Source organism: Sciurus carolinensis, chromosome 17, assembly GCF_902686445.1.
Source record: "Sciurus carolinensis chromosome 17, mSciCar1.2, whole genome shotgun sequence".
In the NCBI taxonomy this organism is placed as follows: Eukaryota; Metazoa; Chordata; class Mammalia; order Rodentia; family Sciuridae; genus Sciurus; species Sciurus carolinensis.
The window spans coordinates 5559130-5583078 of NC_062229.1; the positions used below are offsets into that span (position 1 = coordinate 5559130).

The 23949-nt window shown below is 52.2% G+C and overlaps 1 protein-coding gene across 3 annotated transcripts in view; it reads left to right on the forward strand.

Moving 5' to 3' along the window:
• The window catches only part of Nfilz (NFIL3 like basic leucine zipper), an 89928-nt gene extending 82070 nt beyond the window's left edge, over positions 1 to 7858 (forward strand). For 2 of the 3 annotated variants that reach the window (XM_047531741.1, XM_047531742.1), the window contains 2 exons: positions 5931 to 6025; positions 6278 to 7858. In XM_047531741.1, the coding sequence (XP_047387697.1) occupies positions 6293 to 7162 (870 nt within the window). In that variant the 5' untranslated portion in view covers positions 5931 to 6025; positions 6278 to 6292 and the 3' untranslated portion in view covers positions 7163 to 7858. Of the gene's footprint in view, positions 1 to 5661; positions 5739 to 5930; positions 6026 to 6277 lie in introns of those variants that run through there. The other variant, XM_047531740.1, reaches the window with a different exon arrangement.
• The last annotated feature ends 16091 nt before the right edge of the window (positions 7859 to 23949 follow it).

Here is a 23949-nt window from a genome sequence, read left to right on the forward strand (position 1 = left end):
AACCGCACTATGCTTTCCTCCTGGGTGGCAGTGAGTGACGAGGGAGGACTTGCCGGTGCCTGGCTCAATGCGTGTGGCTTCTTTTTGGAGGCAAGCGGGCTGGAGCAGGGCGGAGAACAGGGGCGGGGAACAGCAAGGGCTCTGGAGTCCTCCGCTGGGTGCTCATCCGAGGGAAAATCGCAGCGGAAGAGGCATCTGCGCTCCTGTCACTCTGGGGGCCAGCAGAGCTCCGGACGCCACTGGTCAGGGCGGCTGCGGAGGACTAGGTGGAGCTGGCCAGGCCATCTGGGAGGGGGCCACTTTCCTGTTTCCGCGCCCGCTCTGGCCGCTTCACAAGGGGAGGCTCTGCTTCACACCCTCCCTGGTGCTTCCTCCGTGACCACAGGAAGGCCCAGCCCTGACTGCGTCTTCTCTAAATACACCCAGGCAGCGGAGCTATCTGCTGCCCCATCTGGGTTCCTGCGGAGGCGTGGGGGACCGCGGTCGGGGGTCTCAGACTGAGCCACAGTGAGGACGGACCCAGGCAGGGAGCACCCCAGTGAGACCGAGCAGTCCTCCACCTCACGGGCTTTGCGTGAGAGCCGGCTGCCCCAGAGCCACTCAGCCTGTCCTGCCTTTTATCTGACCACCTGTCTATGCTGGGCCTTCTTCTCTGGGCATCTGCTGGCTCTGGTTTGGTTTTTAGAAACTGTATTTTTTTTTTTCTTTCTAAATGGCAAATAATAATTGTAAGTGGGGTACAGCGTGGCAATCAAACCGTGTATGAAATAGGGGATGATCAAATCGGGGTAATGAGCCTTCCCATCTCCTTACCACTGTGTGTGTGTGTGTGTGTGTGTGTGTGTGTGTGTGTGTGTGGCCTTCAAACGCTTCTCTGGTAGTTCTCCAGGAGCTTCACAGTGGGCTCTCGCCAGCCCACTGAGCATCTCCCTCCTGCAGGGTGGTACCTGTCACCCACCCCGCCCGCTTCCAGCTCCAGTGACCACTGTCCACTCTCCTTCTTCAAGATCAACTTTTTTAGCTGTGAGTGGGAATGGGCAGTTCTTGCCTTTCTGTGCCTGGCTTGCTTCACACAACATAATGTCCCCAGAGTCATCCGTGTTTCCCCAAGTGACAAGATTTCATTCCTTTTTTAATGACTGAATAATTCTCCTCCTGCATTTATACCATGTTTTCTTTATCCACTTGTCCCTCAGCGGGCACTTGGTCGGCTCTGTCCCTTGGCCACTGTGAACCGCGCTGCAGTGGTTTCCTGGGGTCCGTGTACAGGAGAGCAGGACAGCGGGATCACATGGTAGCTCTAGTGGGTGTGGCTTTGAGGACCCTGCTGGTGTCCCGTCCTGCTTCCAACCCAGTCCTGTTCAAGCCACCTCAGGATGACGTCTTTCAGAGACTGGCTCCAGAACCCAGGGGTGGCCTTGGTCCCCACCCTGGGTGCCCATCAGTTCTTGGGATGTGATCAGCATCCCCTGAAGTTGGAATGATTGCTGGGATCTCCTCTGAGGTCCCCCAGGACAGGCCAGGCTAGTGGCAGAGGATGCTGTATCTGGGGCTTATCCAGCTGGGACTCAGATGAGCTGCTGGGCAGTGGATGTCCCAGGCCCAGCTACTGGGGGAGAGAGGAATGGCATCTGTCCCTTTAGTATTGCCTCCTCTCATCCACTCTTCCTCTGCTTCTAATTCCTTATTCAAATATTCTTGCATTTATTGGTTTATTAAAAAATATTTGTACATTTAATGTTTCCTTCCAAATATGTTAATGTAGTTAATGGTTCATTCCAAAAATATAGTGCCTAATGATTCATTAAAAAAAAAAAATCTGTGGTTGGGTGCAGTGGCGCATGCCTGTAATCCCAGCAGCTCGGGAGGCTGAGGCAGGAGGATCGAGAGTTCAAAGCCAGCCTCAGCAATGGCAAGGCGCTAAGCAACTCAGTGAGACCCTGTCTCTAGATCAAATACAAAGTAGGGCCGGGAATGTGGCTCAGTGGTTGAGTGCCTCTGAGTTCAATCCCTAATACCAAAAAAATCCCCCAAACCCTGCATATTTATTGGTTCATTGTAAAAATATTCATGTATCCCAAAGTGTTTAGTGAAGCATAAACATTTCACGTACAAGTAAGTTTGAGAATCTCTAAGTCAAACAAAACTGAAACTTATTTTTGCAGGACCTCTCTGAGCCTTTAGTGTATTTTGTGATTCTCCTTTAAGGAATGAGGTATATAGGGTTTTTCAAAATATCTTTGCTTATTTATTTATTCATAGTTTGGAGCTGAGGCCCCTTAGAATGTCCTTTGGGAAATGTGCACTTCGGATCATGGTCAAAGTTCCCTGGAATGATGTTATTTGACTGTGTATGCCTTTATCCTCCTTCAAACACAACCTGAATTATCTTATGCAGCCACAGACACTAAGGTCAAGAGCTGGTAGCCCAGAGGAAAAAACTAAATTTAAGAAAGAACAATGGAGGAGAAGGAAAAAATGTACTCCCAATCCAAGAAAGCTGCTACCATTTTTAATTTTTAATTTATTTTTATTGTAAACAAATGGGATACATGTTGTTTCTGTTTGTACATGGAGTAATAGAATACCATTTGTGTAATCATACATTCACATAGGGTAATGAGGTTTGATTCATTGTTAGTTTTTTCCTTCCCCCCACCCCTCCCACCCCTCTTTTCCCTCTATACAGTCCCTCCTTCCTCCATTCTTGTCCCCCTCCCACCCCCCATTATGTGTCATCATCCGCTTATCGGTGAGATCATTCGTCTTTTGGATTTTTGAGATTGGCTTATCTCACTTAGCATGATATTCTTCAATTTCATCCATTTGTCTGCAAATGCCATAATTTTATTATTCTTTATAGCTGAGTAATATTCCATTATATATATATACCACAGTTTCTTTATCCATTCATCAATTGAAGGACATCTAGGTTGGTTCCACAGTCTGGCTATTGTGAATTGAGTAGCTGTGAACATTGATGTGGCTGTATCTCTGTAGTATGCTGATTTTAAGTCCTTTGGGTATAGGCCGAGGAGTGGGATAGCTGGGTCAAATGGTAGGTCCATTCCAAGTTTTCTAAGGAATCTCCACACTACTTTCCAGAGTGGCTGCACTAATTTGCAACCCCACCAGTAATGTATGAGTGTACCTTTTTCCCCGCATCCTCTCCAACACCTATTGTTGCTTGTATTCTTGACCATTTTAATTAACCATTTTAACTGGGGTGAGATGGAATCTTAGTGTAGTTTTGATTTGCATTTCTCTTATTACTAAAGATGGTGAACATTTTTTCATATGTTTGTTGATTGCTTGTATATCTTCTTCTGTGAAGGGTCTGTTCATATCCTTAGTCCATTTGTTGATTGGGTTATTTGTATTCTTGGTGTAGAGTTTTTTGAGTTCTTTATAGATTCTGGAGATTAGTGCTCTATCTGAAGTATGAGTGGCAAAGATATTCTCCCACTCTGTAGGCTATCTCTTCGCGTTGCTGATAGTTTCCTTTGCTGAGAGAAAGCTATTTAGTTTGAATCTATCCCAGTTATTGATTCTTGCTTTTATTTCTTGTACTATGGGAGTCCTGTTAAGGAAGTCTGATCCTAAGCCAACAAGGTGAAGATTTGGACCTAGTTTTTCTTCTATAAGATGCAAGGTCTCTGGTCTGATTTTGAGGTCCCTGATCCATTGTGAGTTGATTTTTGTGCAGGGTGAGAGATAGGGGTTTAGTTTCATTCTGTTGCATATGGATTTCCAGTTTTTCCAGCACCATTTGTTGAGAGGCTATCTTTTCTCCATTGCATATTTTTTGCACCTTTGTCTAGTATGAGAAAATTGTATTTATTTGGGTTTGTGTCCATGTCCTCTATTCTGTACCATTGATCTACCTGTCTATTTTGGTGCCAATACCATGCCATTTTTGTTACTATTGCTTTGTAGTATAGTTGAAGTTCTGGTATTGCGATACCCGCTGCTTCATTCTTCCTGCTAAGGATAGTTTTAGCTATTCTGGGTTTCTTATTCTTCCAGATGAATTTCATGATTGCTTGCTCTATTTCTGTATGGTACATCATTGGGATTTTAATTGGAATTGCATTGAATCTGTATAGCATTTTTGGTAGTATGGCCATTTTGACAATATTAATTCTGCCTTGACAATATTAATTCTGCCTTGACAATATTAATTCTGCCTGCTGCTACCATTTTTTAATTTTGTGGGTACTGAGAATTGAAGCCCAGGGGCACGCTACCACTGAGCTACATCCCCAGCCCTTTAATTTTTAATTTTTGAGACAGGGCCTGTGAAGTTGCTGAGGCTGCTTCAAACTTGTGGTCCTCCTACCTCAGTCTCCTGAATTGCTTGGATTACAGGTGTGCACCACCACATCTGGCTAAAAGCTACCACCATTTATCTCAAAACTGAGTGCAGAGTTTCTTGGTGGCCAAAGCAAACGGGGAAATGTGGGTTTCATGGTTTTTGGCTGGCAGTTCAGTAGGAAGGCCAAACACTCTCCATCTGAACAGGTCATTTTCATCCATTTGTTCATTCATTCACTCAACAATTAATGAATTTACCACCACTTACTATTTACAAATACAGTGTTAGGTACCAAGGATAAAATGGTGGACAAAAAAGACATCTGACCATCCATTCATTCATCTCCATCCAACCATCCATCCATTCATCCATCCACCCATACTTCTAGCCTTCCATCTCATCTATCTATCCATGTTCATCCATCCATCCATGTTCATCCACCCATTCATCTCCATTCATTCATCTTCCACCCACCCATCTCCATCTATCCATCCATCTCCATCCATTTCCAATCCATCCATCCATCTTCATCTACCCACCCACCCGTCCTTCCATTCACCCATTTATCCATTCATCTATCCATCCGTCCATCCATCCATCCATCCATCCACTCATCTCCATCCATCTATCCATTCATCTACAACCCGTCCATTTATCCATCCATTTTCAACCCACCCATCCACCCTTCCATCCATCCATCCATCCATCCATCCATCCAACTCCAATCCATCCACCCATCTCCATTCACGCATTCATCTCCATCTGTCTATCCATCCATCTCCAACTGATCCATCCATTCATTCATCCATATCCATCTACCCATCCACCTATCTCCATTCACCCATTTCCATCCACCCATCCATAAGCCCCAGGTCATCCACCACCCATCCTTCCCTCTGCCCACTCACCCACTCACCATCTGTCATTCCATCTTATGCATTCATCAGTTCACTCTCACCCACCCTCCACTTCCCTAGCCCAGTGCACATTCACTCACTGCATCTGACACTTGCTCACCCATCCATTAATCTGCTATGCTATTTCATGTGCTCGGAACTTACTCCCCAGATTCATGTTAACAGTATTTGGAGGTGGGGCCTTTGGAAAGTGACTGAGTCACAAGGACCCCTCCTCTGTGAGTAGCTGAATCATTCGTGGATTAGCAGATCAATGGGCTATGGCGGGAGAGGCTGTGCTGTGAGTCCCTGTGGCGTCCTCGCTCCGTCTTGCCATGTGATGCCTTCTGCCATGTTATGGTGTAGCAGGGAGCCCTTAGCAGATGTTGAGTCTCCTACACAATGAGCTAAGTAAACTTGCATTCTTTATGAATTATCCTCTCGTCTCAGGTATTTGATTCAGCAACAGAAAGTGGACTAAGACGCCCTCCAAGAGTCCCTTCATTCACTGAGAGACTAATTAAAAGGTACCCTTTCATTACTAGGTGTCTTTCCATCTGTCCACTTATTCATTCCTTGGTTCTATCTGTCCCTCGAAATTCCAGCCACAGACGGAGGATTTTGCCGTGTAATCTGGGCACATTCAGACCAACGGCCGCTTATCTTTTGACACCCACTTGGCCAGCTGAACTCCACGGTCACGCGTTCTCTCTTTCTAGGTTCAGCCTCCTCTGTCTTCCTTGGGTCTCCGAGAATTTTATCCTGGACCTCAGATTAAGCTGAGCCCTTGGCTTGTTTCCTGACCTCCTCAGTGGTAAGGGGAATGCCGGGGAGGCAGCCCACGTCCTCCCGACTGACTCTCCATGATGGCTGTGGGATGCTCTTGAGCCTCCTCTGCCCAAGCAGCCTCCCTGGGGGCCTTGCTAAGTCCTTCCTCCCGCAGGTGTCGGGCCGCCCACCAGCTGCCCCTCCAACGGTGATGGCGGAGACACAGGATAGACCAGAGGGCGAGGTCATCTGGGCTGACCCCCTGCGTTCAGTCCCAGACCCCTTTCCTCTTCCCCAGGTCCCTCAGGTAGCCATGGACGTGGATGCACTGGGCCCGCCCGGCATAACTCGAGGTCCCAGCAGGACTCTGTGGGTCGCTCGGGGCAGGGGCCCAGCCGTGCGACGGCAGAGGGAGTTCATGCCGGAGGAGAAGAAGGACACTGTTTACTGGGAGAAGCGGAGGAGGAATAACGAGGCGGCCAAGAGATCCCGGGAAAAGCGACGTCTCAACGACGTGGCCGTGGAGAGCAGGCTGGCCGCGCTGCTGGAGGAGAACGCCCTGCTCAGGGCCGAGCTGCGGGCCCTCAAGCTGCGCTTGGGCCTCCTGCCTCCGGTTGGTGGCCCCCGGGCCTCGCCGCTGCAGGCCCTGCTGTGGGAGTCTCCCTGGACTGGGGACCCCCTCCCTGCGGCAGAGCCGCTCTCGTGTCTGCGTGGCTCCCGCGGCGGCCTCAAAGGGCCCTGTTCCCCGGATGCCGGGATTCCAGGATGTCGGGGCTGCCTGGTGGCTCAGGGGTGGGCTGGCCTGGCTTCCTCCTCCCGGTTCTCCCCGGAGTCTGCTTCCCTGGCCCCCGAGAAAATTGACATGGCCTTGCGGGCTGCCCTCCCGGCTGCCCTCTTCAGGTGTCACCTCTTGGATGGGCGCGTGGGGTCCAGACCAGAGCTCAAGCCTTGCTGGGGACTGTGGCCACCCGTGCCCCCTGGATGCCGGGCCTCAGGGCCCTCGGATGTGCTGCTGGCACCCTCTGCAGACCCCACGGGGCTTTCTGCCACCGTGACCTGCCTGGGCCCAGGGAGCAGTCCTCAGGGTCTGGCTCAGGCCTCCCTGCCCCACAAATTGCGCATCAAATCCCAAGCCTTGGGCAGGGTGTCCGGAGGCTGGGCGGGTGGCCAGGCCCCTCTCTGAGGGCTTCCCCGGTGAGCTCAGCCTGCGGTGGGCTGGTTAGGATCGGGCACGGTTTGTCCAGTGGGGAGTGGCTTGGCCTTGGCCAGCTCCCAGAGCCAGGCCTGTGGGAAGGAGGCGGCTCCTGGCTGGGACAGGTCCCTCTTGGTGTCCGGACGGGCTCTAAGTGCAGGGCCTGAGGTCCCATCCTGGGTTCCATCCTGGTGGCTGCCCCACCCTAACCCTGTGCTCTTTGGACCATTCCTTCTCCTTCCTTTCATCTGCTCAACCATCGGCCACCCACCCAGCCCTGCATCATCCCCTGCCCACTGTGGTCCCCGGGCCCACCGCCCACTCACCCGCCATCTTTCCGCCTGTCCATCATCCTGCCGTGCAGCTGTTCATCCAGTCACTCATCCCTGTGCTTCATCTTTCACCCGTTTATTTAGGACCCCCTGGTTCCCTCTTCCACCCACTCGAGACCTTTGGCTCCTCCCTCTGTGCCCCGCTTAGTGATAAGGGTGGCCGTGATTCCTCTCCTGGGGAGGGTGTGACCGAGGGCCCCAGGACAGAGCGGTAACACCTCAGGGTGTTTGAGTCCTCACTTCTCGGGCCTCGGTTTGGAATTCAGCCGCCTCCCGTCTGCATGGCTTCCTCTGTGTCTTGGATTGGGGTCCTGAGCTGCTGGGACAGGTCAGTAGCCACCAGGTGGACACACCCCGCTGGATGGAGGAAAGAACCACTCTGCAGGGAGGAGCCCCAGGCCCCAGGTCCCTGGAGCTTCGTGGAGCCCCCGCCCTTCTCCATTTCTCACTCAGGATCCGTGTATATATTTTTCTTTCTTTTTTTTTTTTTTCAGAGATTTTGTTACATTCTGAGTAAAAAGATCCCAGCTCCAATAGCTGGGAGGGCTGTGGGCAGGAGGCTCCTGGGCCCCGGAGCCGTGCAGAGCACTGGGGTCCCCGGCCAGGGGGGCCAAGCCTCAGTAGCAAACCCAGCTCAGGGGCCCCGCCGTCCTCAGCCCCTGGGTTCATGGCGGCCACGTAGGTGTTCAGGGTGCCTCCCTCTCACCAGCAGGGCCGGGGGCAGCATCACTGCGGGGGTCGGGGGCCCGAGACAACGGAAACCTCCAGACCCCGCATATCACAGGCATCCCCTGCCTCCCCGCATCCTTGTCCAGGGCCAGAGCTGGGCGGGGTCGGGCTCCCCATCCCCGGGCCTGGCCCTCCAGCAGGAGCCGAGAACACAGGACCGGCCAGGCCCCCATTCTGCTGACCCTGGCTGAGCCATTGGCATGGGGAGCTCAGGCAGCCTGCTCCTCAGTAGCCACCGGCCCACCTGCTACTCCTGGCGGCGGGTGGGGCGGGAGCCCATGCCCTGCTGGCTCCCCGACTTGGGCCTGGACTGGAGACTCCCTTCTGAGAGTGACCTGGGGAGACTGGAAGGCAGGGCCCCAGCCTGCCTCTTCCCAGCCAAGGCCCCGGCTAGCAGAGGGCAGATCCGAGGGAGGAAGTCCCCGCTGGAAGTGCCCAGAGAAAGAGTGACCTGAAGCAAATCAAAGATCTTCCACGTCCGAGGGGGCCCTGGAGACTGGGCGAGGGGTCATTCAGTCTCAACCAGACGCACTTCCTCCTAAACGACCCCACTCTTCCTTCTCTTGAGCTAAAACCTGCTTCCTGCAAGCATTCACGCTGATCCTGATTTTAACACAGGGGGTCACTTAGATTCCCTCCCTCTGCTTGGAGGGGGCTGGTGTGGTGGAAGACTTCAGTTTATCCTCTCTAAAGTGGAGACCACAGTTACCTCAGGTAGTATGAGAAGTCTAAATCTCATTGATTCTGTACACAGAATGTCATACACATCCTCGCACACCGTGAGCCCTCAATAATGAATGTTAACTCCTGTGTCTTTGTTGTTTTGTACCACGCCCTCATGTTCCTTGACCCAGAGTAGTGCTCTTAGAAGACATGCCCTCTCATTCTTCAAAATTCCTTCCTTTCACCCGAAGCGTGATTTTTAATTTTTGTCAATGCTATTTATATATGATGGCTGTTGAAACTAGATATGAATCAGTTATTCATTTATCATATACACATTTTCAACAAATATCTTTTTGAGATGTCAAATAGAAACTGAATGGGGGAAATAGTGACTTGGATTGAGAGTTCATGAAAAGAGGAAACTCATACAAATGTCTAGAACATTCATTCAAGATGCGTTGATTGTTCTGTACTGTGTCCATGGACCACAGGTGTGACCTCTGCCTTTCCAGAACGACTGGACAGCTGGTAACTTTCCATGTGGTTTCCTGGAAGCTGTCTTGTAAGAACCCTGGAGCACTTCCCACCCTGAGGTTATGTCTGTCAGACTCATAATTGACTTGGGGACTGAATTTTAGGATGCTGTGCAACCACGTGTTACCTTTCCTCTTCCACTCATCCTTTCCGATCTCTTTGGATATGAATGCATACAGTTACCTTTCTGCTTCGGATGTATCTGGCTCATGTAGAATGTGCAATAAATGTTGAGTGATAGTTTCTGACTGCTCTCATTTGTGATTTCTGGGGCAGAGATAATTGAGTTGAATATGTTCACGTGACCACATTTCTTTCTGGTCTAGAGGGATTCTCAGACACATCCTGGCGGGACCCCATGTTACCTGGATTCTTCATATTCAAATGGAGTCCCAGGGCCAGTGGTATCAGCATGGCCCAAGAAGTCATTAGAAATGCAGAATCTCATGCCCCTCACAGAACGTCTCAACCCAAATGTGCCTTTAATTAAGATCTGCGGGTGATCCACATGCCCATTAAAGTTTGAGGTGCATTAATCCAGAGTACAGATTGGCAAGCACTTCCTGTTGGGGCCACAGGGTACATGCTTTTGGCTTTGGGGGGAGATGGCCTTTGTTGCAGCTATTCCGTTCCACCACTGTAGCATGAAAACAGCCACAGACAATTTATAAGCAGACGACCATGACTGTGTTCCAATAAAACTTTATCGATAAAAGATGTGACCAGGTTTGGCCTGTGTGACATGGTTTGCTGATCCCTGCTCTGAGTTGTGCATTCAGACGTGGGATCCTGGATCCTGGGGGTGCTTGTCGTTAACACTGATAATTCCAATATGCTCCCTAGAGTAGCTTTACCAATTTACATTCCTCTGCATGCAAGGGAATTTTCCTGCTCTGAAATTTGTGTTCTCCACTCATGGCCAACACTTTTTATTTGGTGCTGGGGATTGAACTCAGGGGCACTTTACTGAACTGTACCCAAAGCCTTGTTTTTTATTTGTTCTTATTAGTTATGACAGTAGAATGTATTGTGACTTACTGTGCATATATGGCGTGTAACTTCTCATTCTCCTGGTTGGTACACCATGTGGAGTTACATTGGTTGTGTGACCATGTATGCACAGGAAAGTCATGTCTGATTCATTCTACTATCTTTCCTGTTCCTAACCCCTCCCTTCCCTTTATCCCCCTTTTTATACTCCAAAGTACTTCTATTCTTCCCTGACACCCTCTTCCACTTATTGTGTTAGTATCCACATATCAGACAGAACATTTGGCCTTTGGTTTTTATTTTTTCTTGAGACAGGGTCTTGCTAAGTTACTGAGGTTGGCCTCAATCTGGGAAATCTCCTACCTCAATCTCCCAAGTCACTGTGTTTACAGGCATGAGCCATCAGGTCTGACTCAACACTTGGTTTTGATGGACTTTTTGACTTTTTTACATTGAGCGGGTGTAAAATAATTTAATCTACATTCCTCTGTTGAATGTCTTTGCTAAGATCCATTGGCCACTGGATTACCTTCTCTAAAAAATTGCCTCTTCTGTACCTTTTCCTTATTGATTTCTCAGAGCTCTTTATATATTCTAGATACACATTCTTCGTCAAGAACATCACATGCTTTTCACCCAACTCATCTTTTACTTTATTCACAGCATGTTCTATTGTACAAAAGTTTGAAAACTGGATGTAACCCAATTTTTCAATCTTTTCTTCCATGGTTTGTACTTTTTTTTTTTTTTTTTTTTTTGTGGTACTGAGGATTGAAACCAAGGGTACTTTACCACTGAGCTACATCCCAAGCCCTTTTTATTTTTTGAGGCAAGTTCTTGTTAAGTTGCTTGGGCCGGCCTTGAACTTGTGATCCTCCTGCTTCAACCTCCCAAGTCACTTGGATTTCAGTGCCTAGTTTGATTTTTTCTATGTATGAAGGTCATAAAGATAGTCTAATGTGGGATAGATGGTCTTCTATCACCATGTTTCAGGCCCTGGTGAAAAAGTAATAAAACAAAACAGACGTATTTCCTGCCTCTGTGGTCTGACAGTCTAGTGAGGGAGGCAGATTAAAAAAACAACAAAACAAACAAGTGAGAAAAATGTATCGTAGGACCAATCATGGTAAGAATTTCATGGAGAAAAGAGAGGTCTAGGGCTTGGGAAAGCTAGCAGTGGGTGGGTTGTAGATGGAACAGAGAGATCAGGAAGGGTTTGCTGAGAAAGTGATGTTTGCACAGGGTCGAAGCAGATGAGGGAGCGAGTCATACATGAACCCAGGGAAAAGCACCCCTTAGCAGAGAGCACAGTCCATGCAAAGGCCCTGAGGCAGGACCATGCCTGGTGTCTGGAGGGCCATTGAGGTGGCCCAAGTAGCTGGAGCAGAGTGAGCATGGGGGAGAGAGGGAGGTGACCGGGAAGATCGTGTGGGTCTTTGTGGGTCAAGACAAGGACTTGGGCTTCCTCTCTGAGTGAGGGGGTGGTGGGGGTTTCTGAGCACATTTCTGCTGTAACTGTCCTGTAACCCCCATCCTGTGGTGTATGAGGCTAAGTGAAAATAAATAAGCCCAACACACAGGTGCCGGAGGTGCTCTTGCTGGGGGTGGGGGTGCTGGCCACAGTGCAGCCGTGACTCATCTCCCTGCCCTCAGAGCCGGGTGCTCCTCCTGCCAGGCGGGTAGAGCTGCCCCGGGGTAGAATCATGGAGGGGAAGCAGCCACGTTCCCCCTTCTGTTTTATGAAGCTGCCTGGCGCTAAGTCATCTTCTTTGACAAGCAGGGGGGGTGGGTGTCAGGTATGGTCACGCGATGTGGGAAGGCGAGGGGCAGGAGGTCAGTGGGTCAGCGGGTCAGCAAGAGTGGCCTGGAAGGGCCCTGGGGCGTCATGGTGGGCTGGAGACCGGCAGGAGGTAAGGTGGCTCCAGCCGGTGACCTGGGTGGGGAGAGGAGGGCTCGCTACCTGGGGCTGGAAGGAGGTGGGGGCTTCACCTTGCCCGCGGTGATGGTGAATCCTACAGTCCGTCATCCACGAAGGGCAGGCCCGTCCTGGCCGCCAGGCCCGTTCTCTGGCCACCTGGCCTGGTCCAGAGTTTTTTTTTTTTTTCCTGCATTTTGTTCAACGCTCTGGAAAAAGCTTCTCTGCTGCTTCCCACGGACGGTTGGGGAAACCGAGGCTCAGAGTGGCTACGACCTTGCTCACCCCGCGCGGCTGGGGCCGGCCTGGGAGGCTTTCCCTGCCTCCAGCGACGCTGCCCTTCCGCCTTCCGGCCTCCCCCAGTGCGGCCTCCCCCAACGTCGGCTCTGAGGTTGCCCCGTGCAGGGTGGTGTAGCAGGGGCCCTGAATAGTGGTTGAAAGAATCCACGGTCAAGGGGGAGCACAAGACCCCCTTGGCGGTCACTCCCATAGGGTCCGATCCCGAGGGGCCCTGCTTTAGAACCCGCCTCCGCCTGGAGGCTGGAGGCCCACGGGAGCCTCCCGCGCTGGACTTGTTGGAAGGCCCGCTCTCCCGGTTGGCTGTGCGGATGAACATTACTGAATTGAATCTGAGGATTTTTTTTCTTTTCTTTTCTTCTGTACCAGGGATTGAACCCAGGGACCCTTACCCACTGAGCCACATGCCCAGCCCTTTTTATTTAGAGACAAGGCCTCGCTAAGTTGCTGAGGCTGGCTTTGAACTCGCCATCCTCCTGCCTCAGCCTCCTGAGCCGCTGGGATTACAGGCGAGGGCCACCGGCACTCTGCAGAATCTGAGTTTTGATAAAGAAGCAGGGGTCTCCTTCTGGGACCGAGGGAGACTAGCGAAAGCAGATTCATGCTTTCCTTATTATTATTTTTTCTTTAAAAGGGTTTGACTTTATTTCTTATAGAATTCTCTCTACATTAATGAATTTAATGGTATCACTAATTAATTGTAGAGATCCAATTAATGAAAAGTTGGTCATTCCTGGCAATAGCCTCTTCAATACTTGTTGATTTTATTTTGTTTTAAAATTTGTTCTAATTTGTCGTACCTGATGGTAGAATACATTCATTTATTCCTCATTTATTCACTCACAACTTCGCAGAGAGAGAATGAAACCTATTCCTTGCTTTGGCAAAGGAGATGGATAACCCTGTGGACAAAATAAATGATCAGGATAATGCCAAATGCAGAGGCTAGGCATTCAGGCGCTGGGTAGATCAGGGAAGGTCTATTTGAGGAGGTGACATTTGAACTGGGACCTAGAAAACCGAGTCAGTGAAGAAAGCCAGTCACAACAGGTCACTGCTAAGTTCACTTATATGGAATATTCTGGATAGGCAGATCCGGGTAGACAGAGAGCAGATGGGTGGTTGCCGAGGGGCTGCGGGAAGGAGAGGAACCGGTGGGAGTGACTGCTACTGGATGGGCTTTGTTTTGGGGTGATGAAAATATTTTAAAGACCAGGTGGTGGTTGCAGAACCTCATGAATGTGGCAGAGGCCATACTGGCTTGCGCACCTTGGAGGGGTTGATGTTATGTGAATTTCGCCCCCGTTAAAAGGGAGTGTGCCCTGCCCAGGAGGCGGGTGGGCGTCCGGGAGACTGGGAGGAACAGGGGTCGGGAGGTGCGTGCAGAATGCAAGGGTGCGGGGACGGAGGTGGGCCTTTCCTGGGTCTCCGCCTGGACTCGGCCCCCCTCGGGATGAGGGGTTCCTCCCAGCCTTGGCTTTGCAGGTGGGTGTGCGTGGACGCCCGGCTCCCGAGGGTCTGGACCTGCTGGCGAGGGGCTGTGGCGGGGGGCGCGCACACGCGTGCCAGGCGCTCTGGTCCCCTGCGCAGGGTGCGTGACGTCAGCGTGCACCCGCAGGTCTGTGTGTGCGGGGGGCGGCGCAGGGACCCCTGGAGTCTCTCCCTGTGCCCCCCATGACCGTTGTGGGGGCTGAATCCTTGTGGAGGAGGCGGGTGGGAGTCCCTCCCCTGAGGTCACTGCCGTGGCCCCGTGGCCCCATCTCTCCGCCCTGCGAAGGTCCTGGGGCAGCCCCGCCATACTGTAAGTTCTGAGAAATCCTGCCCTGTGGTTTGGCGGGCCCCTCCCCACCTCCCCTGCCCCCCGCGGGGCTGCCTGGGCCACTGTCTTCCGGTCTGGGGGGCGGGGTGGGGGAGAAGCGCTAGGAAACCCGCCCGGGTCGGTGGAGAGGAGAGGCTGCTTGCGACGCCTTGGGTCTGCCTCTCTGGGCCTCAGTTTCCCCCCTGCAGAGGGGCAATGGTCATTTCTGCCTGGCAGGGCTGTGGGTGAGCGTCGCGGAGCACACGGGCGCAGGCGGTGAGAGTCTGGCAGGTCACCACGAGCCACTTCCCGAGGGGTTTCCCGGCCTCCAGCCTCCAGCCTCCATCCTCGCCTGCACCCAGAGTGCCCGCACCCCTCTCCCCGGCTTCAGCCCAGCCACCGTTCAGGCAGAAGCGCATCTCCTCAGGGAACGGGGGACAAAATGGCTCTGGGGGGCAGGGGATGGGGGTTTAAATGCCAGCTCAGCTGCGGGAACTGGGCAGCCTTCCGCAGGCCATGGGGCACTTCTGCCTCGGCCTCCCCGACTGGGCTGTGCACATCCATGTTTCTAAGTCTCTCTGGTGAAGGACCTTCTGAGAGGGGGACCCTTACCCTGATGCCCTCCACCCCAAGCTCCTTTGTCTGATGCTATGCCGCCGTCCTTAGCTGGGTCTGTAGCTGTTCTTACCACAAATCAGAGGTTTGTGCTGGAGGCTGAGTCTTGTGCTTCCGCTCACCCCTCCAGAGCGCAGCTTGGAATCTGCTCACTTCCCGGCACCACCGCCCTCCCTCACTTCTTGTGGTTTCTCAGAATGCACTCTGGTTGCCCCAGACCGTGCCATGTCCCTGCTCTTAATCCTTCCATGGCTCCCCATTGCTCTCAGGAAAAGTTCCAAAGACCTCCCTGTGGTTGTCAAATACAAACCAAATCTGGAACTAGGAAAGTGAAACTATTCCCAAGGACCACTGCCGGGAACAGAGGAGGAACTGTCCACTGGCCTGGGGTCTGTGAGGGTGTCCAGAGTTAAGCAATGGGGTTTTCTTTTTCTGGAGAAGGAATACAGAGGCCAGGAAGGAGCAGGTGTGTCAGCAGAGGGTTTGTGCTGGCCCTGCAGAGCAGAGGGTGTTTCCGCTGAGGCCACCTGTCCTGAGGAGGGGCTGTAGGCTGGCTTCTGGTGAGCATGTCCAAATTGCAGGGGCCCATTGATCCGTGATCTTTATGAGGCAAAGACTAGGAATTTGGAGGGTCTGATCTTGTCATAGAAAAACAGGACCTCTGTATGAACCACGCTGGCTCATGTGTGGTCATGGGGTGGACAGGTCTTGAGGTCTGTAGTGGGCGACTGGAAGCCCAGGGAGCTAATGATGTATGTAGTTCAAGTTCAAAGGCCGCAGCCTTAAGACCCAGAAGAGCTGCTGTTCCAGTGTGAAGGTAGGAAAAGGCCAGCATCCCAGGAGAAGGGCAGTCAGGCAGGGGGAATCCCCGCGCCCTTACTCTCTGACGGCCAACCTTTGTTCTGCTCAGGGCTTCCACTGATTGGACAAGGCCCACCTGTGTCAGGGAGGGTCATCTGCATTATTCACACTATTGATTTCAAGGTTAAACTCCTAAAACGCCTTCACAGAAACACCCTGGAAAATGTTTGACTAAGTGTCTGGACACTCCATGGCCTAGGCAAGGTGACACATAGAATGAACCAGCCGGGCCGGCCTCTGTGATGCTCAGAACGCACAGGGAGGGGACTTCACCGTTCTCCAGGTGGTGTGGTCACGGCCCACGAGGGCCTGCCTGGATCGCAGGTCACCTGCCTGATGTCACTCACCACCCCGGGCCACACAGACCCCTTTCCTGTTTCTCTCCCCGCAGGTTGCAGGGCCTCCAGGCCTGTGTCCTGGCAGACCCTCTGCCTGGACTGCTCTGGCCCTGCGCTCGAGGCTGGTCGCCTGTCCCGCTGCCTTGTTCACTTCTCTTGGGGCACCGCTGCCGGCTGAAGTCCCTCTTTCTCTCCCTGTTCATCGGCTGTCCCTTTCTCTGGTCAGAAGGCTCTGAGCTGGCCGGCACGTGCTGGTTCCCGGGTACAGTGGCACCCTGGCCCCTGCCCTCCTGGAAGTCACCTGCAGGGGACATCGGGCAGGTACGTGGTACCAGCCTGGTAAATGTGAGGTTGGGTTCAAGTCCGGTGCCCGCTGGGTCTCACGGGCCTGGCCAGTCACACGTGGGAGGTGGGCACAGGGTGGGCAGAGGGCGACTGGGGCTGAAGCACCGGGTGGGCATTCAGCAGGGCGCTGGGCTGCCATGGGGGGTCCTGATTACCCTCAGGGCCAGGGGGGCCGGTGAAGGTGACCGTGCAGGAGAGCAGCACAGCCTTCTTTTTCCTCAGATTTGCTTCTTGCAGAAGAGGTTTTCAGGGCTCTGGTGTGTGCCTGCGGTAGCCTGGAAGGCTGGTGCCCGTGAGCGAGGAGCGTCCAACCTGGACCGAGGACAGAGAGGGACAGAGGGAGGTGCCGCAGGAAGATGGGGTGACTGCCAGCCGGGTGGGCGTAGTCCAGCGTCTCCTGGCTGCCCACCTGGGTCAGTACCGGGGGTTCTATGAAGATGGATGTTTGAGGCTGGGCACCCAGCCCTTCCCTCCTCCCTTGTCGTCCTCACATTTGGCAGCTGCATCTGTCCAGTGGTTTTTGGAGACCTCAGGCGCACAGCTGGGGCTGAGGCACGGGTGCCTGTGTAAGTCCATGGGGACTCCCGCCTTTCCTCCTGGGCGCTGGACGGTCCAATTCCACTGTGCGGGATGAGGCGGCGCGGTCCCTCCTCCGGTTCCTGCACAGTGGAGGGACCTGGGCGGGGAGGGCCTGGGAGCTGCCGGAGCCCCAGCTACTGTGGGTGGTGATTTCCTGCCTTGTGGCCTCTTCGGGAGCGGCTGGGCCAGGGCCTCTCCTTCCCGGTCGCGAACTCCCGACCCGCAGAACTTTCTCTGCATCTCGTTGTTCAGGGCAGCGATTTGGGGCGTGGCTAATGAAATGCTCCCCCACCCAGCAAGTGGGTTCCCCCCAAATTTCAGTAATAAAAGTAAATAATGTGTCAGTGCAGTATCCTTTTTCACATTTCATCTCTCTCTCTCTCTCTCTCCTCCTCCTCCTCTTCTCTCTCTCTTTCGTCCATAATGCATTTTCTTTTCTTTTGTTACCTTGTGTTATATGAGGTTGTTTTGGGGTCATGCACAATGCCAGCTTTTCCAATGCAATACGTACTTTTTCTTTTTCCTGCGTGGTGTGGCGGAAGTAAGGCTAGGCCTCCAGAAGGCTATGCAAGAGCAGCCCCAAGGCCATATTTTTAATCAAGGTTATTTCCCATATATAAAACTCACCCCTTTAAAAAAACACTTTGCGATCTCACTCATTGGTGGGATCTGGAAAAGCAGATCTTGAAGAAGCTGAGGCTAGAGGGGCAGACGCTGGGGAGCGGGCATGCCGGGCTAGAGGGAGGCTGGTCCCAGTACCGCCTTACGGGTGTTTGGGAGGAATAAGTTCTGGGGCTCCATCACTGGGCAGGGGGATAGTGCCAACAGCAAGGCACTGTGTATTTCAAACATAACTAACAGCAGCCAGGTCTGGTGGTGCCCAGCTGTAGCCCCAGCAACCTGGTGGCTGAGGAAGGGGCGTCCTTGAGGCCAGAGTTCCAAGCCAACCTGGACAGCACAGAGAGACCCTGCCTCTGAGAAGCTACAAGAGGATGGGAATGTACTCAGCTTAATGATACAAGTGGAAGGTAGTGAATCACCCTGATTTAATCATCCTACAATATAAACAGCGCATGGTATTCTATGAGGATGTGTAGTTAGGATGTGTCCAGCAAAACCAGGATAATTCACTTTTCCACAGCGTGTAATTTGGTGACATTTTACATGCTCACCAGTGTGCAATTATCATCTCTATTTAATTCCGGAACAATCGCCCCCCACCCCAAGGAGACCCCTGCTCATGAGTCTCTCGTGCCTCCTCTCCAGCCCAGCATCCATGCAGTATCAAAAAATCAGAACTAATAAAAAAGTTCCACGAGGGGCTAGAGGCAAGAGGCAGTTTCTGTACCCCGAAGTCTGCTCAGCCACCCCTGCAGGTCAGTAGGCCACCTGGTGGGATGGTGTCACCTCCACATGGTTGTCCAGGGGCCTCAAAGGTCAGGGGCCTCTCTCTGCTCAAACCCTCTGGAATGGGTCTCCAGGCCCTTAGTGGCCAGTGGGTCTGAGGACAAATTCCTGGCTGGACTCAGGTTGGTCTTTGGCTTGTAGTTGTACCAGCAGCCTCATCACCATTTATTGAGCACCTGCTGTGTACTGAGCAGCAGAGCCCAGTTCATGTGCTACACAGGAGGAGTTTAACAAGAGATTCATATGGAGACATTTGTTCTTTAAAACCTGCCCAGGATGCGTTTACGTACAGAGTAAATTTGAAAGGTCCGGCTTTCTTCCTCAGAGGTGACTCAAATTTGAGCTGAGTCCTTCCTTCTACACTTCCAGCAGCCCAGGTGTGTGATCCCACCTCATCCATATACAGGCCTCCTTTAGTTGGGTGCAGGGGCGCACGCCTATCATCCCAGCAACTCAGGAGGCTGAGGCAGGAGGATGGTAAATTTGAGGACAGCCTCAGCAACTTAGCAAGACTCTCAAATAAAATAAAAAGGGCGGAGGATGTGGGTTGGTGGCAGAGTGCCCCTGGGTTCAATCTCCTGTAACAGAACATACAACACACACACCTCCCCGGAAGGGAGCTCCATTTTATTGGTTTCAAGAGGTCAAGTCACTTGCCCAAGGTCACAGGGTGTGTGAAGAGGCAGACTCGAACTCAGGCCTCTCTAGTCTGATGCAGCAGGAAGAAGGGACCCCAAAGAGCAGGGTTCCTCTGGGCTTCTTCGAGGTCACTCAATGCTCTTTGAGACTTGGGCGCCATTTATTCAGTGATTCAAGGAATGCCTCTTGGGTACCCCTGTGTGGTGACGGCTCTGCTGGAGCTGGGAGTGAAGCAGGGGGGCCTTGCCCTTCCTCAGCTGAGGTGCGGGCGGGTGACCTCACCCAGGAAGAAGGAGCCGAGAGGAAATGAGAGGAACACGCCTGGGAAGAAAGAAGAGGAGACAGCGGCCTGGGGGCTGCCGGAGGAGCCCACCTAAACACCTAGGTTTCAAGCTGGACTCACTGACCCAAACCTGAGCTCGGCTACTCTGGAGGCTGAGGCAGGAGGATCACTCGAGCCCGGAGTCCAGGGCCAGCTTGGGCAATGTGTGAGACCCCGTCTCAAAAAATCATATCCGCGCGTTCAGGCGGTCTAAAATCGCAGCCATTCAGAAGAAGCCTTGAATGAGAAGCCTGCTTTCCAGCTTCATGCCTGGGCCCCCGTTCACCTGTCCGGGAGCGTGAATCCTCATGGGTGGTCACATTTCTCCAAGGGGGTAAAAGTGGTTCTGGGGAAAGATGGGCAAAAAATGCTTTGATGTATAAGGTGCGGATAAGTAAAGGATATAACAGGTGTATCCATCCTATTGACCTTTGGGTGATTTGGGGAGAAGGTCTGCAGGTGCTTGCTGGGGGTCGTGATGAAGGGAACAGCAGCATACTGTCCCCAAGCAGCTGCTGATGGTCCTGATAGTCTATGCTTTGTTTTTTTTTTTTTTTTGGTACCAGTGATTGAACCCAGGGGTGTTTAACCACTGAATCACATCCCCAGTCCTTTAAAAGTGTTTTATTTCGAGACAGGGCCTTGCTGAGTGCTTAGGGCCTCGCTGAGTTGCTGAGGTTGGCTTTGAACTTTCAATCCTCCTGCCTCGGCCTCCTGAGTCACCGCCTGGCCCAGCTTAAGCGGATACCTGCATATCCATTCATTCTTTTCATACTGGTTCTGGACTGCCTTTCCCCCTCTCTTCATTTCAAATCTCTCCTCTCTCTCTCTCTCTCTCTCTCTCTCTCTCTCTCTCTCTCTGTTGGTGCTGGGGATGGAACCCAGTGCCTTGAATAGGCTAGGCAAGCGCTGCCCCCTGAGCTACACTCTGAGCCCTACTTAAAATATAATCTGTGTTCCACGTCATCGGCCATCGTTTGCTGATTTCTTTATACAGTTGTGTAATATTTCTCTTGTGCTTTCTTTCAAACAGTCTTACTTTATGTATTTATTTGTGCAGTGCTGGGAATTGAATCTGGGGCCTTGTGCCTGCTGAGCCAGCGCTTGCCACTGAGCCACATCCCCAACGCTTTGATTTTTATTTTTTAACGTGGTGCTGGGGATGGAACCTAGGGCCTCCCCACTTGCTGGGCAAGCGCTTACCACTGAGCCACACCCCAGCCGTCCCTTGCGTGAACACAGTCTATTTATCCCATTGGTGTGGATGGTCGCACAGTTTGTTTTTGACGTTTTTCTGCAGTAAAATGCTACCGCGTGCTGCGGATAACTGTTTGCATCATTACCCGTGCAAACTGATGGAATCTCAAGGAGAAATTCCTGGAAGCATCACAGCCGGCCAGAAGATGTGTGCATTTGTTTGTTATTTAAATTGATGTGCAACATGCCTCTCATGGGGTTGTACAGATTTCCTCCCTCACTGTCAAGTTCAACAGTGCCAGCCTTCACACAGCCTCATCAACAGCGGGTATTATCAAACCTTTTGATCTCTGCCAACCTGATGGGTTGAAAATGATACTTCAGTATAGTTGTAATGTTCATTTCCCTTATGAAATTGAACATCTTACACTGTGTCTAAGAACTCTTTCTCTGAGAATTCAGTGTTCATGCCCTTAGTTGATATGTTTCCAGGGACTGTTGTAATCTTTTTAAGTTGATTTTTTCCCAAGAGCTCTTTATATATGACAGGTATTTATCTCTTTGTATTAGGTGTTGCAAATAGTTTTTTTTTTTTCTCCACTTGTCATTAAAATTATTTTATTGTCATTTGTCTTTTGACATTAGGGTGATTTTTACAGCGCTGTTTTGTTTTTGATGTTTACATGAAATCAACTATCTTAATGATTAAAAAACGACATCTGAGTTTTTGTCATATTAAGAAGTGGGGTTACCTTGGGTAAGATGGGAGGTAGGAAGGAACATCTTGAGCAGAGAAAATAGCACAGGCAAAGGCCCTGAGGTAGGAAGGGGATTGGCATGTATGTTAGCCAGGGTTTTCCAGGGAAGTACAACCAATAGGTTATGGAGGTTGGGGGAGACACTGATTTTAAGGAATTGGTCTATGTGGGAGGTTGGAGACCCAGGGAAGAACTGCAACTTGAGTTTGAAGGCAGGTGTTACCAGAATGCTTCCTTCCTTGGGGGAGGGCAGTCTTTCTCTGTTAGGCCTTCATCTGATTAGATGGTGCTCACCCCCATGATGGAGGGTAATTTACTTGGCTCAGTCCACAGATCTGAACGTCGATCACCCCTAAATACCTTCACAGAAACACCTAGAATGACGTTCGGCCAAATATCTGGGAACTACCACCCAGCCAAGTGGACACATGAGATTCATCAGCGTACCTTCACTCCTGTCAACTGAAACCTGTGCGTGTCTCCTTAAACCAGGCGTAATCTCCACATCAAGACAACGCTGAGCTCACGCTTCCACCTAATACGGGGGACTATCCTGTGTGAATCAGAAACTCACCAACCCTTTCCGCGGAAGAGCACGTGGCGGCCCGGGGACGTCTGCGCTCGTCCTCCAGAGTTCGTGATTCAAATAGGATGAGGCAGAGTCAGCGACACTTCAGTGCCACAAGCGGAACCCCAATGGCCTGTGTTTCCCAAGGGGACAGAGGAGGAGAGCAGACAAGGACATCCCGCACTCATGACACATCCAGGGAGGTCCTCCTGGTGTCAGCCCCATTCTGTGACGGGCCACGTGGCCGTGGCTGGCACTCGTACCCAAAGCTGCAGTAGTTTTCTTAGACTGCCGAGCAGCTTCAATGACAGGAGCTGATTTCCTCACGGTTCTGGAGGCTGGAAGTCCAAGGTCAAGGTGTGGCAGAGCTGGTTCCTCCTGAGGCCTCCCTCCTTGGCCTGTCCACCTGTCCGTGGCCATGTCTCCCCCTGTGTCCTCACGTGGTGGTCCCTCTGTGTGTGTCTGTGTCCTAATCTCCTCTTCTTGGAAGAACACCAGTCAGATTGGATCAGGGCCACCCGAAAGCTTGTTTAACCGTAAGGACCTCTGTGAAGCTCTTGCTCCAAACAGAGGCACGTTTCAAGGCACTGGGGTTAGTGCTTCAACCCAGGAACTCTGGGAGCACCCCACAGCCCATTACTGGAAGAGAAAGGCCATCAGTGTGTCCGTCCAGGGTGAAGGAGGATGGAAAGAAAGCAGAGGAGAGGCGAGGATTCGGGGCCAGAGTGAGGACTTGGTTTGTGTGGAATGAAAATCAGCACAATGTCCTGAGCAGGGAGTCATATGTCATGACCTGGGTTTTGCAAAAGTCCTCTGCACGGGTTTCTGGAGGGTGGTGGAGACACTGAGGAGGAGGCTCCTGCAATCATCCGCCTGATCAACAACGGGGTCTGGGGAGGGAGGGTGGAGAGGTGGGCGGTTTTGGGATATGTGGAGGGAAAGGCCTTGTGGATTAATGTAAGAAATAGGTTCCAGCCCCTGGGAAGGTGATGCAGGGATTGTGTCTGAAAAGGGCCAACCTGGTGGGCAGAGGCTCCGCTCTCACAGGCTGTTTTCCTTAGATCTCAGCAAGTCATCAGTGAATGCTTGTGGAATAGATGAGTGAATGACTTCAGCCAGAACCTGGGGACATAGGGGTGCTGGACTTGGGTGGGGGGATGCGCAGGGGCGGGGTGTTCTCCAGACCTGGGTTGGGGTGGGTGCTGGGCAGAGGTCTATCCACGACCCCTGGGAGGAGGCGAGATTCCTAATAGCTACCACCGTGCGCGCGCGTAAAGCAGGGTGCACGTCGGGAGGTTGCAGAGGTGATTTCTGGCCCCTGGAGACGTTTAGCCTGGTTTAAACGAGGGTCCTCTGGGGTACCTGGTACACTCTGCATCTCCCTCACTTCCTGTGGCATCTGAGACTGGGTCTGTTCCGAGGCCCTCCTCTGCGGGTCTTGCCTGTGGGGTGTGTTTCTCTCGAGGTCTGGCCTCAGACCTTGTGGAACTAAATTCAGTGCAACCCTTTGGCCTGTTGAGCTTGGAGGTGCTGCCCCCTGGTGGGAAGAAGAAAAAGTGCCTTCTGACGACCTCGTGGGGGTGGGCGGTGCCCTGAGCTGGTGTGGCTCTTTCCGTAGGTAGAGGCCCCCTTGAGGAAGGGAGCCAGACCAGCGTGTATATGTGTGCGTGTGTGTGTGTGTGTGTGTGTGTGTGTGTGTGTGATTTCCATCTAAGGATCTTGGTCTTTCTGCCACCTCACCTCTGAAGCTGAGGACCTCAAATTAGCCCAGTCCCCAGGACAGAGTGAGTGGGGTAGGCAGGACCCTCAACCACCTGTACTAGAAGCAGCCCCGGTAGAAGACCATGCATACTTGTGCATGTGAGAGGGAGGGAGCTGGGGGAGGGCG